Consider the following 17080-nt stretch of genomic DNA (forward strand, 5'->3'; position numbering starts at 1 on the left):
ACGCCTCAAAAATCTGATAAAGAAAAGGAAACAACTCATAGCATGGACGATATTGGGAAAAATACTTGCCGGTATGTGCATAAGTAATAAAGACTCTCAAGAAAGACATCAAGACTGTCTAGAAAAAAATGTCACCTGTCTAAGCTCCGGCTCTGACATGTTGAAATGCAGGTTTCCAACATATAGTTTCCTATCTGCAGGTCCAGTACCACCCGTAGTACTATTAGTTTGCGCCAAATTCTTTTCAGCTTCAGAGGGCTTAACCATCACAGGTTGTCCAAGAAACATTTGTCCACACAGAGCTATGGCCATTGGAACTGACGTCACCTCATAAAACTCAATATACCTGCAGATCCAAAAAAAAAAGAAGATATACTTGACTTCAAGCACACGTAGGACAACAAATCAGAAAAAAACTTACAAAGCAAGTAGCAAAGAGAACTTGGAAACAAAAAACTTTAGTGCGGGGTTTCAAGCTGAGTCTCTTTTGGAGGGTTGGAGGCCTAGAGTAATAGAAAATGTTAGCCCATCATGATAAAAAAACAATAGTCAAACTAAAACAGCAATGACTAGATATGCAAGCTCCTCCATCAGCGAATAACCCAGACAGAGGACTGGGAAAGCACCAGAGACTAAGATGAAGCATCACACAAAGAATGTGAAATAAGATGTAAAGACTAATGTATTCCCTCCTTCCTGGTAGTGCTTGCAATGGAAAGTAACACAACTGAAATAGGATTCAGGTTTTCTGACATCTACCTTGACCACGCAGAATTGATTAAACAAGTGTGCAAGGTATTGCCATCATCCTCATCATTATCGCATGGCTAGTGCATCTAAGAATACAGAATCGAGTTCTTGAAATTGCAGAGAAAACTGAATATGCAGAATATTACATACCAAGTGCACATACACAACACTAAGCTAAAAGAAACTGAAAGAAATTCATACCCGACTCCTTTTGATCGTCTTGAATTTCTGTCCATGATCAATCGCACATCCCTCACCTGAAATAATAAGGAACAGATAACAATAAGAACAAAGACAAAATAGAACCCAAGAGAAGAGATAGCACAAAATCAACAGAAATTCGATAAAATCAGCTCTCCGCAGTAAGTGAGAGGGATCTGACCATCTAAATAAAAAAATCACACAACCTATTAAACACTAAGGAACAGTACTAAAGACCATTAAGCGTTTCTATCCAAGCCAACATTAGAAGTCAATGAAGCAAACCAGCCATTGACTTCTAATGTTGAAACAGCAATCACATAAACAGGTACACATTTATAACCCTTCAATTGAGAATTGACAGTCATGGAGCAATGTTAATACCTTTCTACGGCCTAAACAACCAGAAAGAAAATTAACAAACTAGAAAGGAACAAAGTAACTAACCTTGCCCGCTTTGGAGAAGAACTCATAAACATCTCTCTCAGTAGCTTTAAGAGGCATCTGTTCGTTCATTAGAAAACCAGATATACTTAGCGTAATCAGTTAACTCAACAGTGTCGATAATTCCCCCCTTCCATCATATAAAACCCAATGTTCAAGAAGATACCTGGTATGCAAAAACAGTTCTTTGATCTCTCTCAGGATCTGCTTCAGGCTCATCTTTCTTGTCCTTGTGTCTCCTGCAATCGTGAAATCAAATTTAAACCGTTCGTAATCGACTAAAGTAGCTCATTGGAGAGCTATACATATTTCCTATACACAATCAAACAAACCTGCTTCCTCTTTCCGCTACTTCCTCCCTCCGAGATCTGCTACTGCTCCTTCTCTCCCTCCTCTCTCTATCCTTCTCCCTTTCTCTTCTCTCTCGGTCTCGGGTTTTGTCCCTATCACTCCTATCTCTCTCCTTGCTACTCCTCTCACGGTCACTCTCTTTATCTCTCGATCCTTCTCTAACCTTATCCCTCTCTCTCTCCTTGTCTCTGCTGCTCCTATGCCTCTCTTTCTCCCCACGATCCCTCTTACCGTTCTCTTGGCCATCTCCACGAGACTTCTTACTCCGACTGCTACCTCGCTCTTCATCACCGTCTTCCTCCTCTCCTCCTTCTCTCTTTCTGTAGCTCCTCTCGCTCTTCTCGTTCCCACTCTCTTCTATCTTCCTATCCGACACATCTCCTTTCTCAACCGTCTTCTCCAGATACTCGTATTCGTCAAACTCCATTATCGTCAACGATTCGGCGAATTTCGTAGGTTAGGGCTTTTGTTATTAGGGTTTCGAATTGGAAGAGGAGCTTACGAGGGAATTGAATTTAGTTGTGTTGATTTGTGCCTGTTCGATTTCGATTGACGATATCTAGAAGATGGTACATATATAAAAGTCGTAAATCCCAAACAATTGCGAGGTTGTAAACGGTAGTTCAAACACAATTTAGCGACGTTAATGATACGGGCCCAAATCATTGTCATAAAACCTAAAGGCCCATTAATCTTCATGACATACAGTATAAGAAAATCTATTAATTTATAGAAGTTTTAATTTTTCGATTAATTTATAGAGAGATTTTTCTAATTTAGTAAAAAACATTAAAAATAAGTTTTAATGGTTATAACTAATATTTTTATAAAATCAATTACAATGAAAATAACAATTAGCACTCAAAGATTTTTATACAGTAAAAATATCAAAAATAAACTCTAATAAAAATTAATGTGTCGATATACATATATTTGGATAATTCTATATAATTATTAATTTATATTATTTATGGGACCATATATTTACAAAGGATTTTCAAAAAAAGTATTATTTTTATTATATTATCAAATAGTGTCCAAAATTACACTAATCCCAACTTAGAACCGGATAAATTTATTAATTTAAAGAGGTTATTAATTTACCGACTATTAATTTATAGAGGTTATATTGTATATCTTTTAAGCGTCTTAAATTATTGATTTGTTTTCGCTAATTATTTTGCTTTGGAGTTTGGATCAACCATACCATTGAAGATTATCAAGCTATGTAATCCTAGTTACTAAATTTACAAAATGAGAAAATCATGGCAGAAAAGCGAGCTTCATTTTGATGTATTGATAACTTGTGGGTAGTTCCAGAAATTATTCTTCCATGCTTTACAGTTGATTTTATAGAAAGAAAGAAAAAACAAATATGTTACAAGAAAAAAGAAAAAGGAAATAGGAGTTTTATGAACCATCATAAGTCAGTCAGTCATATGTGGTTTAAAAACTAACCATCCCCTCTCTATCGCCTCTGCCAAATCATCAAAACAACTGCAATCGGATAAAAAAATCAATAATATTTGTATTTTCTCTATGTCTTGTGGTTTAACTCACCACCTTCACCTTCTTCCATATTGATCCGACCTGGTATATTAATAATTATACATTCACATGTCAATTTCTCCCCCTACAACCACACATATGACCACTCATTTTGCTGAATTTACAGTTTGATTACTTACCTAACAATGATATCAACGACGGGGCTTCCCCTGATCCATTTGATTTCATGTCCGCACCTACGTTTCAATGTCACCCAGCTGAAAATTAGATCTATATCCAACTATTGGGCTTAATTTCGCTAGAACACAGTTTAGCTTACGAGCAAGTTATGAGCAGCAGATATAAGAGATATGAAGACTACCTGAATTTTCCATTGATCTTGTGATGTCTGACTTCTTAAATGTAAAACCTATGAAGTTGGTGTCCTTGGACGTCAACATCTGCTCAACCAATCCAAAAGGTAGCACCAAATTGTTTCAGTTGATGGAATACTATCTAAACTCGTTGATACTCTCAATCATAACAAAACAAATTTTGCAAGCTCTATTATGTCCTGAGACATTTCCGCATATGTCAATTTGCAATTAAGATTATATTAAAGGATTAAAGTGGAGTGCGTCACCTTTCTCCAAGGACCAACTTGTGGTGCTTCGGATGGCGACCCTTCAACCTACAAGACATCCAGAACTTTATGAGGATATTGGACGCTTTGACTTCTCATTTTAGTAATGAAAACCGAAGGTTTAAAACAAGTTTTGGGTTCACCAGCTAGTCGGTTTCAACAACTGCCTCAAGCTATACAAATCATATCATGACAAGCTTTTTGAGATTCTATCTAACTTACTTCAGGGAACTTCTCAAAATTTTGTGTGTCTAGTTCTCCATCGACAATGGGTTTATAAGCTGCCTCCATGTCATACAGTTTGTCCCATGGGGTGCCTTTGAACCAAGGATGCGACTGAAACATGAACAAAAGTTAATTACAATGATGTCAAGGGTGAAAGAGAGAATAATGAACCTTAACTTTTACGTATCCTTTTCAGTATTCTCACCCTTATCTCCTCAACACCTCTGGTTCCCAACCTTGATTCAACATCACAAAGCAAGCGACAAATCAAATCCCTAGCCTCATCAGATATTTTTGGTTCTTCAGGGAATTTTAAGCATACCCTCCAATTAATTATCTGAGATAAGAAGCACAAGTCTTTTAAGCAAGCGTGAACAGATCTTATTATACACAAAAATGCATGACTAACCAGCTATATACACCTACCTTTCGGCATGTTATACGGGGGTCATCAGAACAAAATGGGGGATACCCAACTAACATCTCATACAAAATTGCGCCGAGAGACCACCAATCACATTCCATTCCATATCCTTTCTTTAGCAATACTTCTGGAGCCATGTAATCAAGAGTTCCAACGGTCGAATAAGCCTGTAAAAATGAAAGATAAACACCAAATAAAATTGATTACCCAAGATATATTGGAAGTGGTAACGGATCTTTGTAGTCTAGCAAAAAGGGTAACACATGTAATTCAATTAGAGTAGCAGCAAAAAATACCAATGCACGGCGATTGCGCTTCCACTGCAGTAACTGCTCTTTAGGCATTTGCCAGGGTGCTTTGTCAGCTTCTGATTTTCCTGACTGGCCCTCTGAATCCTGAGACAACATTTCTTCGTCTTCTAATAGCAGCGAAGAATACTTATCATCTAGTGGCTTACATAAGCCAAAATCTGAAAGCTTCAAATGGCCACTTTTGTCTAGTATCAAATTATCAGGTTTGATGTCCCTACAGGGAAGAAAAAAGCAAACTCAAATCAAGAACCAGAGAATATATATATTTTTCTGTTTCTAGGGAACAAATAGTAAACATGGACTTTTTACAGTGCCTAGAGTTCTCTACAACACCCTTAATCACTAGGCATACAAAAATGAATTTAGAAATGTATTGTTATACCTGTGAACATAGTTGTGTTGATGGATAGAATGGATAGCAAGAATGCTCTCCGCAATATAAAAACGAGCAACGTCTTCAGAAAGAATGTCTTCTCTCATGAGTAAAGTCATGATGTCACCCCCAGGTAAATACTCCATGATAAGATACAAACATTCAGAATCTTGAAAAGAGTAAAAAAGCTTTACAATGTAACGGCTGTCAACCTCTGCAAGTAAGTTCCTCTCGGACCTGACATGCTCAACCTAGAGAGACAAAACAGTTAAGGTAACTCATTTATTTCTGCGCAAACACAAAATTTGCGAAACTGAAGCATCTAGTGAAGCCAGTCTAATGATATAAGGAAAAGGTTGGAAGTTTTTCTCAGCTCCTTCCATGCATCAATCTTGTACTTACTACTACTGCTATCAAACATCTTACAATTCCACGTTTTACTTAAATAACAGAAACAAGGGAGTTTTTGGTACCTGTCCACGGCTAAGCATCTCAGTTTTTTTCAGTTTCTTCATGGCATAGACCTCAGATGTAGATCTCAAACGGCATAATCTAACCTGGAAAAAAAAAAACATTTCAGGGATGAAACATATTCCATAACAATCAAATTCTAGTTAAAAAAACGCATAGATCTCTGTTTAAATTAAGCTCGATTTGGAAAACAAAATGTGAGGTTGGTTGTTACCTCACCAAAGGCACCTTTGCCAATAACGGTCAAAAGCTCAAAATCATCAATCCCAATTTTACGTCTCTGAAGCCTCATATACTCAGTTTCACGACGTGCCAAATTCCTCATCATCTCATCTTGTTCCTCAACCGGCAACTGAGCTTCTTGCACTTTCCTCTGAAACTCCCTGCGTCTGTAAATTCCAATTTCGAAATTATTAAAACAAATCTCAAGTCAAACCACAAGTCATCTCTTCGAAATGAAGCAAAAGACCAGATCAGATTCAAGACGAGCAAAAAGGCAAACAAAATCAGAATCCCCCAAACCTCTCCATTCGTTCGTGCAAGCCTTGCAAGTAGTTCTTATAATGATTCTCGATGAATTGCTTAGCAGCAGCAGCTTTCTGACGTGTCACTGGCGACGAAACCGCAACATCCGTCTCTGTTTCAAATCCGCGACCAGGCTTGACGCGAACGGTTCCATCTGCGCCGTCCATAATTTTTTCAAGCAGAGATCGTAATCCAAGTGTGTGTGTGTGAGAGAGAGAGAGAGAGAGATAAAATTAGAGAGCCATGGGAGGGGAATTAAAAGGGAGTTATCGAGGAGAGATCTAAGGAGCTGTCACACGGTGTTGGTGAAATCCCAAAGACGCCAGAACGTGGACTATTTACCAGAGATGAACTGGCAGAGCTGTCTCCTCTTACTAATTTTTTTCATTATTAACAATTTTTTTAATTAGTTTTTCTTTTTTTTTTAGGAGTATGGAAGAATATACATGTGCCATCATAATTCATAATTTAGCTCTACAGTATTTTAACTTCATTATCTTCGAAGTACATTTTTTTTTATCCGATGCTTCTTTCGGAAACTAATAAAATCGGTATTTTTTAAAAAAAAAAAAAAAAAAAAGTACATTTTTTTTTGTCCTCTGACTTTGTGTCAGCGCAACGTTTGGATCTATCTCCTGAGGAAACATTTACGCAAGACTAGGGGACACACACACGAGATTATTCTTCTCGTTCAACTCATCTTACTAACTTGATAATTTAATTCATGTATTTTCTCTTACCAATTTCACCGCGAAATTAATCCAGCAACAAATACTTGAAAATAACCAAATAAGTGGCAAAAAAAAGAACTCCGTTAGTGTACAGAACCATAGTACATTTTTTAAAAAGGAAACACTGTTTCAGAGTTTTTTACCACATAAAAAGACTGCTAATAAATAACTCACGAAGAAGATCCTGAAATGTTTCATGATGAACCCACATGTTTTCAAGGTCTGAGAGCGGCTTTGTGAACCATGGTTTCCTTGTGAATTTGGTGGCAACTCTTTTCAACCAGATCTAATAGCTTCTCCAAATTCCCTGCCCACGAGTTTAGAATCTCGTTGCTGTCTTTTGCGATCTGGAAGCACACAATCCCTGATGGTCTGTCTATTTTCGCAATCAGTGCTTTCGACACTACCATCTCCGACAGATGCTTCTCCGCCTCCTGAATTCGCAATTTCCAACCAAAAACATACAATTGTTTAAAGAGCTCTTATCAAGTATAAGCATATTTGCTATATAACCAGTGAGTTATCAATCTACCTCAATGCTCAGGCATAAAAGCGCTGCAATTCTCTTTAAGGTTATCCTTGAGTAATACTTTGAGACAACGAGAATATTCTGCAGAATGTAAACAGATTTTCAGATACTACTAGCTTTAAGCATCAATCAATTGATGTAGACAAGCTTTAAGATAAATTGAGAGACTTACATGTTCGATTATTCTCAGCTTCAGATCTTCACCTGCTTTGTCACCCAAAGAACCTCCAACCGTGCTTTTCTCTTTCTCGAACTCATCCTTGTATTTGTTCCACAGAGATGTCCATTGAATAACCTCCATTGTCACTACCTGTTTTAGAAGCATCCTGCAAAGAATTATATCAAACACAAAAGGACTTAGAAGTTAGAACCTATTTGAAAACAGAAGATTAGGTAATGAAAAAAACAAATTAATGGAGAAGGAAAATATACTTGAAATCAGGGATTTCTGATAAATTCTTGTCTTCCAGAGTTGCATTGAGCAAGCTTGATTGCATTGGGTCATGAGGTGCCAAGACCAAGAACCAGCAGATCTTCCTCAGGACCTAATGTTTTGAAGATCAAACAAAGTTATCAAACTAACCCTATAAAATGTAAAGTAATTAAACGTCCAATCAATGGCATGAGCTAACCGGAATCCACTGCTCTGGAGTTTCTTTTACAGAAGGGATATCATATATCGCCTTGTAGCTACGGCAGATTTCAAGGTACTCATTGTTATGAGAATAGTACCTACATTAGATGAATTTTTCTTTAGTTAAAAAGATATGTATGTCACAGGAATCAATCATGGTACATCAGAATTCAGTGGGAAACATAATGCAATTCATTCACATAAAACCAAAAACAAAAACAAAAACAAAAAAGAGTTAAAAAAAATTAACACAACAGGGGAGATTAATCCAATATTTGATACTGTCCACCAGGAAAAATTGGTATTATGCATCTCTGAGAAACCACAGCAAGCAAATATTCCCACAGATTCAAGAGACAGAGACTATGGTCCATGACTATATCTAAATCATATACAATTGAACATGCCAAGACAATAATGGAAATAAAAATCACGAACAATTTGATAGAAAGCCTTACCGAATCATTAGCTCATAGTAAATTCGCTTAAGCTCCAACAAAGTGGGTATATCAGCAGGAGCCTCCTCTACCATGTTCTCACCTTCCTTAGGTTTCTTCTTATCCTTTTTTGTATCTGCGTCAAAAACTCTAGGATTGATCTTCCTAGATAAGATTTGGGCACGAACAAAATCTTGACGATCCAAGCACAAGCGAACCTTTAAAAATTACCCAAAAGTTGTTAGCACCACAAGAAAATACCAGTAAATACAAATTGAAACGTAATGACTAATGAATAAAGTCCTTACTTGTTCAAGGATAAAAGCAATTTTCTCAGTCTTTGCCATAGCGCCAAATGTCTCAACCTGTTATTCAACATAACATTGCAGGGATCAAATAGGAATGAAGATTTTATTTAGGAGATTTAGCAGCAAAATGCAAAAAAAAACTCACAGCAACTTCTTGCATGAGATCTGCAGCCTCAGCTATCTGACCCTGGTCTTCTTTAATCTTAGCAAGCTTCTTGGTCAGACGTGCCCTCTCAATTTCAACATATATCTATACACAGAAAAATCCAATGGCAAACAATTACAACCGAATGATGAAGTTATATGTTAAAGAATACACCATCAGTTTCCTTAGTTTCGCACCTTTCCAGCAGATACATTGTTCAACGTCTTAATAAGCTCAACCCGAGTTTCAATGTCTGGTGTCTGATCAATATACTGCATCGCTTGCTGCACCATGGATTGAACAGCCTGCAAATGGAGAAGTTCATAAAAATCACTGATGTTGACTTTCCAAATTGTATCATTTACTTTGACTATACTTCTGTACATGAAAAAGGTTAAGCTAAATACCTATATCAAGAAACTAGACCAAGAAAACACGCAAACCAAAAGTAAAATCAACGAAACACTGAAAATCTAACTATCTTAAGTAATAAACTGAACTAAATACAACCATCAATATCTCCAATGACCCAAATTAGCATCAATATTTAAGTCAACAGTGAACCTATCAGAATCATACAGAGGAATCGTAAAAGCAACCTATCACAGGAAAAAATCCCACTAAAATAAGTTTGTATCCAACACAAAGGCGAATCCTCCTGAAATTGTTCTTATGTCCATCTCTTTACAAGATTAGGGTTACCTAACACTAGGCCTATGCGATTCAGAAGTCAAATGTGGAAGAAATCACAGTAAAAGCTCAAATCAAAATTCCCGACCTAAACAGTCTCTTCAAACTATCAAAACGAACATGAAAACCCAAATTCCCTAAGAGCTTAAACGACAAACACTGATAGGATTTAAAGACAAATCAAAGTACCTGTTTGAGCTGACCACGTTTCTTAGACAGATTGAGAATCTGCTCATTCAGANTATACTTGAAATCAGGGATTTCTGATAAATTCTTGTCTTCCAGAGTTGCATTGAGCAAGCTTGATTGCATTGGGTCATGAGGTGCCAAGACCAAGAACCAGCAGATCTTCCTCAGGACCTAATGTTTTGAAGATCAAACAAAGTTATCAAACTAACCCTATAAAATGTAAAGTAATTAAACGTCCAATCAATGGCATGAGCTAACCGGAATCCACTGCTCTGGAGTTTCTTTTACAGAAGGGATATCATATATCGCCTTGTAGCTACGGCAGATTTCAAGGTACTCATTGTTATGAGAATAGTACCTACATTAGATGAATTTTTCTTTAGTTAAAAAGATTGTCACAGAAATCAATCATGGTACATCAGAATTCAGTGGCAAACATAATGCAATTCATTCACATAAAACCCAAAAAAAAAAAAAGTTAAAAAAATTTAACACAACAGGGGAGATTAATCCAATATTTGATAAAAATTGTATTACGCATCTCTGAGAAACCACAAGCAGCAAAACTTCCCACAGATTCAAGAGACAGAGACTGTGGTCCATGACTAAATCTAAATCATATAGTACAATTTAACATGCCAAGACACTGATGAAAATAAAAATCACGAACAATTTGATAGAAAGCCTTACCGAATCATTAGCTCATAGTAAATTCGCTTAAGCTCCAACAAAGTGGGTATATCAGCAGGAGCCTCCTCTACCATGTTCTCACCTTCCTTAGGTTTCTTCTTATCCTTTTTTGTATCTGCGTCAAAAACTCTAGGATTGATCTTCCTAGATAAGATTTGTGCACGAACAAAATCTTGACGATCCAAGCACAAGCGAACCTTTAAAAATTACCCAAAAGTTGTTAGCACCACAAGAAAATACCAGTAAATACAAATTGAAACGTAATGACTAATGAATAAAGTCCTTACTTGTTCAAGGATAAAAGCAATTTTCTCAGTCTTTGCCATAGCGCCAAATGTCTCAACCTGTTATTCAACATAACATTGCAGGGATCAAATAGGAATGAAGATTTTATTTAGGAGATTTAGCAGCAAAATGCAAAAAAAAACTCACAGCAACTTCTTGCATGAGATCTGCAGCCTCAGCTATCTGACCCTGGTCTTCTTTAATCTTAGCAAGCTTCTTGGTCAGACGTGCCCTCTCAATTTCAACATATATCTATACACAGAAAAATCCAATGGCAAACAATTACAACCGAATGATGAAGTTATATGTTAAAGAATACACCATCAGTTTCCTTAGTTTCGCACCTTTCCAGCAGATACATTGTTCAACGTCTTAATAAGCTCAACCCGAGTTTCAATGTCTGGTGTCTGATCAATATACTGCATCGCTTGCTGCACCATGGATTGAACAGCCTGCAAATGGAGAAGTTCATAAAAATCACTGATGTTGACTTTCCAAATTGTATCATTTACTTTGACTATACTTCTGTACATGAAAAAGGTTAAGCTAAATACCTATATCAAGAAACTAGACCAAGAAAACACGCAAACCAAAAGTAAAATCAACGAAACACTGAAAATCTAACTATCTTAAGTAATAAACTGAACTAAATACAACCATCAATATCTCCAATGACCCAAATTAGCATCAATATTTAAGTCAACAGTGAACCTATCAGAATCATACAGAGGAATCGTAAAAGCAACCTATCACAGGAAAAAATCCCACTAAAATAAGTTTGTATCCAACACAAAGGCGAATCCTCCTGAAATTGTTCTTATGTCCATCTCTTTACAAGATTAGGGTTACCTAACACTAGGCCTATGCGATTCAGAAGTCAAATGTGGAAGAAATCACAGTAAAAGCTCAAATCAAAATTCCCGACCTAAACAGTCTCTTCAAACTATCAAAACGAACATGAAAACCCAAATTCCCTAAGAGCTTAAACGACAAACACTGATAGGATTTAAAGACAAATCAAAGTACCTGTTTGAGCTGACCACGTTTCTTAGACAGATTGAGAATCTGCTCATTCAGAAGTTTCCAATCCTTAGCTTCGAAACAAAGCTGAAGAATCTCAGTAGCTGCTTTCCTTGTACCGGCGACGTTTTCGGCGAGTCTCATCTGCTTCTCTTCATTCAGAAGCCGATCTACCGTCGCCTCAAGCTTCCCGCTGTCTCCCTGAAATCCACACTAACAACGGAATGAGAAGATGCGAAAATTTCGAAAACGAGGAAAACAAACAAAAAAAAACTTAACATCAGATCTGAGTAATTGAAGACTCGCCATCGTGAAAATCACTGGGAATCAGCTCAAAGAACGAGTAGTTGAAATTTCTGGTGACGGAACGAAGAAGCTCTAAGCTAAAGTAGAGGCGAGAGATAGAGAGAGAGCTTTTGGGAGTTGCCGAACACAGAAAAATCGCAGCGTTCCCCAACCCCTTGAACAAGAAATCTCAGANAAAAACAAAAACAAAAAAGAGTTAAAAAAAATTAACACAACAGGGGAGATTAATCCAATATTTGATACTGTCCACCAGGAAAAATTGGTATTATGCATCTCTGAGAAACCACAGCAAGCAAATATTCCCACAGATTCAAGAGACAGAGACTATGGTCCATGACTATATCTAAATCATATACAATTGAACATGCCAAGACAATAATGGAAATAAAAATCACGAACAATTTGATAGAAAGCCTTACCGAATCATTAGCTCATAGTAAATTCGCTTAAGCTCCAACAAAGTGGGTATATCAGCAGGAGCCTCCTCTACCATGTTCTCACCTTCCTTAGGTTTCTTCTTATCCTTTTTTGTATCTGCGTCAAAAACTCTAGGATTGATCTTCCTAGATAAGATTTGGGCACGAACAAAATCTTGACGATCCAAGCACAAGCGAACCTTTAAAAATTACCCAAAAGTTGTTAGCACCACAAGAAAATACCAGTAAATACAAATTGAAACGTAATGACTAATGAATAAAGTCCTTACTTGTTCAAGGATAAAAGCAATTTTCTCAGTCTTTGCCATAGCGCCAAATGTCTCAACCTGTTATTCAACATAACATTGCAGGGATCAAATAGGAATGAAGATTTTATTTAGGAGATTTAGCAGCAAAATGCAAAAAAAAACTCACAGCAACTTCTTGCATGAGATCTGCAGCCTCAGCTATCTGACCCTGGTCTTCTTTAATCTTAGCAAGCTTCTTGGTCAGACGTGCCCTCTCAATTTCAACATATATCTATACACAGAAAAATCCAATGGCAAACAATTACAACCGAATGATGAAGTTATATGTTAAAGAATACACCATCAGTTTCCTTAGTTTCGCACCTTTCCAGCAGATACATTGTTCAACGTCTTAATAAGCTCAACCCGAGTTTCAATGTCTGGTGTCTGATCAATATACTGCATCGCTTGCTGCACCATGGATTGAACAGCCTGCAAATGGAGAAGTTCATAAAAATCACTGATGTTGACTTTCCAAATTGTATCATTTACTTTGACTATACTTCTGTACATGAAAAAGGTTAAGCTAAATACCTATATCAAGAAACTAGACCAAGAAAACACGCAAACCAAAAGTAAAATCAACGAAACACTGAAAATCTAACTATCTTAAGTAATAAACTGAACTAAATACAACCATCAATATCTCCAATGACCCAAATTAGCATCAATATTTAAGTCAACAGTGAACCTATCAGAATCATACAGAGGAATCGTAAAAGCAACCTATCACAGGAAAAAATCCCACTAAAATAAGTTTGTATCCAACACAAAGGCGAATCCTCCTGAAATTGTTCTTATGTCCATCTCTTTACAAGATTAGGGTTACCTAACACTAGGCCTATGCGATTCAGAAGTCAAATGTGGAAGAAATCACAGTAAAAGCTCAAATCAAAATTCCCGACCTAAACAGTCTCTTCAAACTATCAAAACGAACATGAAAACCCAAATTCCCTAAGAGCTTAAACGACAAACACTGATAGGATTTAAAGACAAATCAAAGTACCTGTTTGAGCTGACCACGTTTCTTAGACAGATTGAGAATCTGCTCATTCAGAAGTTTCCAATCCTTAGCTTCGAAACAAAGCTGAAGAATCTCAGTAGCTGCTTTCCTTGTACCGGCGACGTTTTCGGCGAGTCTCATCTGCTTCTCTTCATTCAGAAGCCGATCTACCGTCGCCTCAAGCTTCCCGCTGTCTCCCTGAAATCCACACTAACAACGGAATGAGAAGATGCGAAAATTTCGAAAACGAGGAAAACAAACAAAAAAAAACTTAACATCAGATCTGAGTAATTGAAGACTCGCCATCGTGAAAATCACTGGGAATCAGCTCAAAGAACGAGTAGTTGAAATTTCTGGTGACGGAACGAAGAAGCTCTAAGCTAAAGTAGAGGCGAGAGATAGAGAGAGAGCTTTTGGGAGTTGCCGAACACAGAAAAATCGCAGCGTTCCCCAACCCCTTGAACAAGAAATCTCAGATTCTTCGGCCGATGATCTTTTTTACATGGGCCGTGAATGGGCCGTTAGCTAATTGTTATTGTTGAGCTCAATCCAGTCTTGTATGTGATCCCGGTCTAGCTTATATGGTATGATTTTAAATTAAAATTTAAAAAGTACCGAACCGGATCCCATTGATTGAGACAACTTGAGCAGAGAGGAATTAGAAGAAACTCATGTCGTTCGTTCTTCCGCCCAAATCGTAGCAAAACCAGAGATCCTGGATCCTCTAATGTCGATCAAGACCTCCTTGTCTCGAGATTCAATGGTTTACCTTGATTACTGTAAAAGATCTTATCTGAATTGTTTTTTTAGATTCATCTTTACTACGCTCTTAGAATTCGGATTTTGATCCTAGTGCGTATTCCGTTGATTCGCACGTACCTCAATCAATTGTGTTAACTTCTGTGCTCTAGAGATTATTTGAGGTAGGAAGGTAAAGGATCTGTAACCAGAGACTCTGTTTTGAAATGTGCAATGTGATAGACAAGAATAATCTGCTTACAGCGAAGAACCGGAGTAATGATAATTTCTGAAAGGTTCTGGTCGAAGACGTGACTGTTTCCTATTGCTGCTGTATTATCTACTACACCTAATCTGGTTGTTCTGGTTTAAGCAAAATATGAGATTTTGGAAGGAACGTGAAAGGGAAAATAAGGAACAGATCGTCTCGCCTTTATGCGGCCAAATTCGAGTTTTGGTGGTTGGTGATTCAGGTTATAATAATAACAAATTCTCATCATTGATTTGATTATGAAATGAGTTAGTGTCGAGTATCTGAAGTCAGCAAGTGCTTGCTCTTGAGAAAATCTCATCTCTTGATATCAATCAAATTAGGTGTGGGGAAATCATCTCTTGTGCATCTAATTGTCAAAGGCTCATCTATTGTTCGTCCATCTCAAACAATTGGATGTACAGTTGGTGTCAAGGTTAACTATCTTTTAGTTTTCTCCATATGGTTAAAGAATAACTTGATCTTAGTTCCTTACTTTTGTTTCTTGAACTTGTTTCTGTTCAGTACTTAACTTACGCGAGTCCTGCTAGTTCTTCAAGTAGCATTAAAGGTGATTCAGAGAGAGATTTCTTTGTCGAACTTTGGGATGTATCAGGTCATGAACGATACAAAGATTGTCGCTCACTGTTCTATTCACAAGTTAATGGTCTGTCTTCCTCAATTCTGTCTCAAATTGTGTCATCTCAGTCTTTGTTTCTCCCCACATACCAGATGAGACTGTTTGATTTTTGCAGGAGTTATTTTTGTCCATGATCTTTCCCAAAGAAGAACAAAAACGAGTTTGCAGAAATGGGCGGGAGAAATATCAGTAACTGGGACGTTTTCAGCTCCTCTTTCTTCTGGTGGGCCTGGTGGTCTTCCCGTCCCATACATCGTTATTGGAAACAAAGCTGATATTGCTGCAAAGGAAGGAGCAAGTGGAAGCAGTGGCAATCTTGTTGATGCAGCTCGTCAGTGGGTTGAGAAACAAGGTCTGCTTCCCCATAGTGATGAACTTCCTCTCTCTGAGAGCTTCTCTAGCAATGGTGGTCTCATAATGGTAACCACGACTTAATTACTAGTTCTTGAATCAGTGTTATACGGTATGTCTTATAATATTGGTGAGACTATGCACAGGCTGCAAAGGAAGCGAGATATGACAAAGAAGCTCTGAACAAATTTTTCCGTATGGTTGGTACCCGTACCTTCCCACCATGTTTTTACAGTAGCTCTCTCTCTCTCCTTCTCTTCAACCTAATGCACGTTTTCGTTTTCGTTTCCAGTTGATAAGGAGAAGATATTTTTCAGACGAACTACCGTCGTCTTCTTCAGCATGGTCTCTTTCCCCTGCACCTTCCCAGCGGTTAGAGGAGGGCACAAGCGATGAAGATCAGTTCTATAAAAGGACAAGGTAATATATATGTAACAACATCATAAATTTTGTTTTTGTATTCGGATTTCTTTTCTCTATCAGGTTTTAAACCCGTGGGTTTTTGTGAATTTTGCAGCCTAAGGGGAGGAGATCCTTACAATTATAACACGTTACCGCCACACAACCTGACGCAGCCTCCTAAACTCTATCCGCAGCAACCACCTGATCGTTACAATTATGCCATCCCGAGATTCTCATTTTCCAGTGTAGAGGAAACCAACAATGGTAATGGCAGGTCTAACCGGATGGATATTAACGTCTGAGAAATTAAACCACGGATAAAAATCTCACATGATTCTTCTGTAATATACTGCAAACATAATCTCACATTATTTTCTAAGTTATATATATTATATTATTTATGTGATAAAAGTGTAATGTTTGAATTTTTTTTAACTCCCAATGAAAAAAATATACTTGAGAAGTATAAATCCTGATCAAAATAGAATCTAGAAACCTAAACGATATAGGATTATAAACAACTCTAGAGATACATTCATTATTCATGTGATAATGTTTTTTAGCATTTTTTTTTTTAGTTATATACATTATTCATGTGATAATGTTTTTAATCATGGTTTAATATTTTTAACTCAAAATAACTCTTGAGAAGTAGAAATCCTAATCAAAATAGAATCTAGAAACCTAAACAAGATAGGATTATAATTTATAAACTACTCGGTTCAGTTGTCAAAAAAAAAAAAAAAAAAAAAAAAAAAAAAAAAAAAAAAAAAAAAAAAAAAAAAAAAAAAAAAAAAAAAAA

The 17080-nt window shown here is 36.9% G+C and overlaps 5 protein-coding genes across 8 annotated transcripts in view; 1 reads left to right on the top strand and 4 right to left on the bottom strand.

The window, feature by feature from the left end:
- LOC104734989 (RNA-binding protein 39) overlaps positions 1–2300 on the bottom strand; it is an 11295-nt gene extending 8995 nt beyond the window's left edge. For all 3 annotated transcript variants that reach the window (XM_010454691.2, XM_019235139.1, XM_010454690.2), the window contains exons 1-5: positions 1728–2300; positions 1562–1634; positions 1399–1455; positions 952–1007; positions 136–346 (exon numbers count right to left, since the gene is read on the bottom strand). In XM_010454691.2, the coding sequence (XP_010452993.1) occupies positions 136–346; positions 952–1007; positions 1399–1455; positions 1562–1634; positions 1728–2173 (843 nt within the window). In that variant the 5' untranslated portion in view covers positions 2174–2300. The remainder of the gene's footprint in view (positions 1–135; positions 347–951; positions 1008–1398; positions 1456–1561; positions 1635–1727) is intronic.
- Positions 3010–6573, bottom strand: LOC104734990 (serine/threonine-protein kinase tricorner-like). Its single transcript, XM_010454694.2, has 12 exons — positions 6204–6573; positions 5896–6070; positions 5684–5767; positions 5220–5461; positions 4823–5051; positions 4529–4693; positions 4308–4439; positions 4100–4213; positions 3878–3925; positions 3617–3695; positions 3435–3491; positions 3010–3336 (listed from the first exon to the last, which is right to left on the bottom strand). The coding sequence occupies exons 1-12, from the start codon at positions 6371–6373 to the stop codon at positions 3284–3286; spliced, it is 1548 nt and encodes a 515-aa protein (XP_010452996.1). The 5' UTR covers positions 6374–6573; the 3' UTR covers positions 3010–3283.
- LOC104734991 (26S proteasome non-ATPase regulatory subunit 12 homolog A-like) lies at positions 6963–12334 on the bottom strand. 2 transcript variants are annotated; one of them, XM_010454695.2, is made up of 17 exons: positions 12171–12334; positions 11871–12065; positions 11189–11296; positions 10992–11096; positions 10847–10903; positions 10560–10756; positions 10128–10227; positions 9870–10040; positions 9188–9295; positions 8991–9095; positions 8846–8902; positions 8559–8755; positions 8099–8198; positions 7899–8011; positions 7639–7792; positions 7470–7547; positions 6963–7371 (listed from the first exon to the last, which is right to left on the bottom strand). In XM_010454695.2, exons 1-17 carry the CDS (start codon positions 12171–12173, stop codon positions 7153–7155), a joined length of 2067 nt encoding a protein of 688 aa, XP_010452997.1. In that variant the 5' UTR covers positions 12174–12334; the 3' UTR covers positions 6963–7152. The 2 variants fall into 2 exon arrangements, with proteins under 2 accessions (XP_010452997.1, XP_019090533.1); XM_019234988.1 differs by having other exon boundaries at positions 12144–12334.
- Positions 12586–14203, bottom strand: LOC104734992 (26S proteasome non-ATPase regulatory subunit 12 homolog A-like). The gene is made up of 6 exons (XM_019234458.1): positions 14174–14203; positions 13901–14095; positions 13219–13326; positions 13022–13126; positions 12877–12933; positions 12586–12786 (listed from the first exon to the last, which is right to left on the bottom strand). The coding sequence occupies exons 1-6, from the start codon at positions 14201–14203 to the stop codon at positions 12586–12588; spliced, it is 696 nt and encodes a 231-aa protein (XP_019090003.1).
- On the top strand, positions 14499–16713 carry LOC104734993 (uncharacterized GTP-binding protein At5g64813-like). The gene is made up of 8 exons (XM_010454698.2): positions 14499–14676; positions 14809–15108; positions 15230–15321; positions 15411–15552; positions 15641–15945; positions 16023–16076; positions 16169–16296; positions 16394–16713. Exons 2-8 carry the CDS (start codon positions 15015–15017, stop codon positions 16578–16580), a joined length of 1002 nt encoding a protein of 333 aa, XP_010453000.1. The 5' UTR covers positions 14499–14676; positions 14809–15014; the 3' UTR covers positions 16581–16713.

Source organism: Camelina sativa, chromosome 13 (genome assembly GCF_000633955.1).
Source record: "Camelina sativa cultivar DH55 chromosome 13, Cs, whole genome shotgun sequence".
Lineage (NCBI taxonomy): Eukaryota > Viridiplantae > Streptophyta > Magnoliopsida > Brassicales > Brassicaceae > Camelina > Camelina sativa.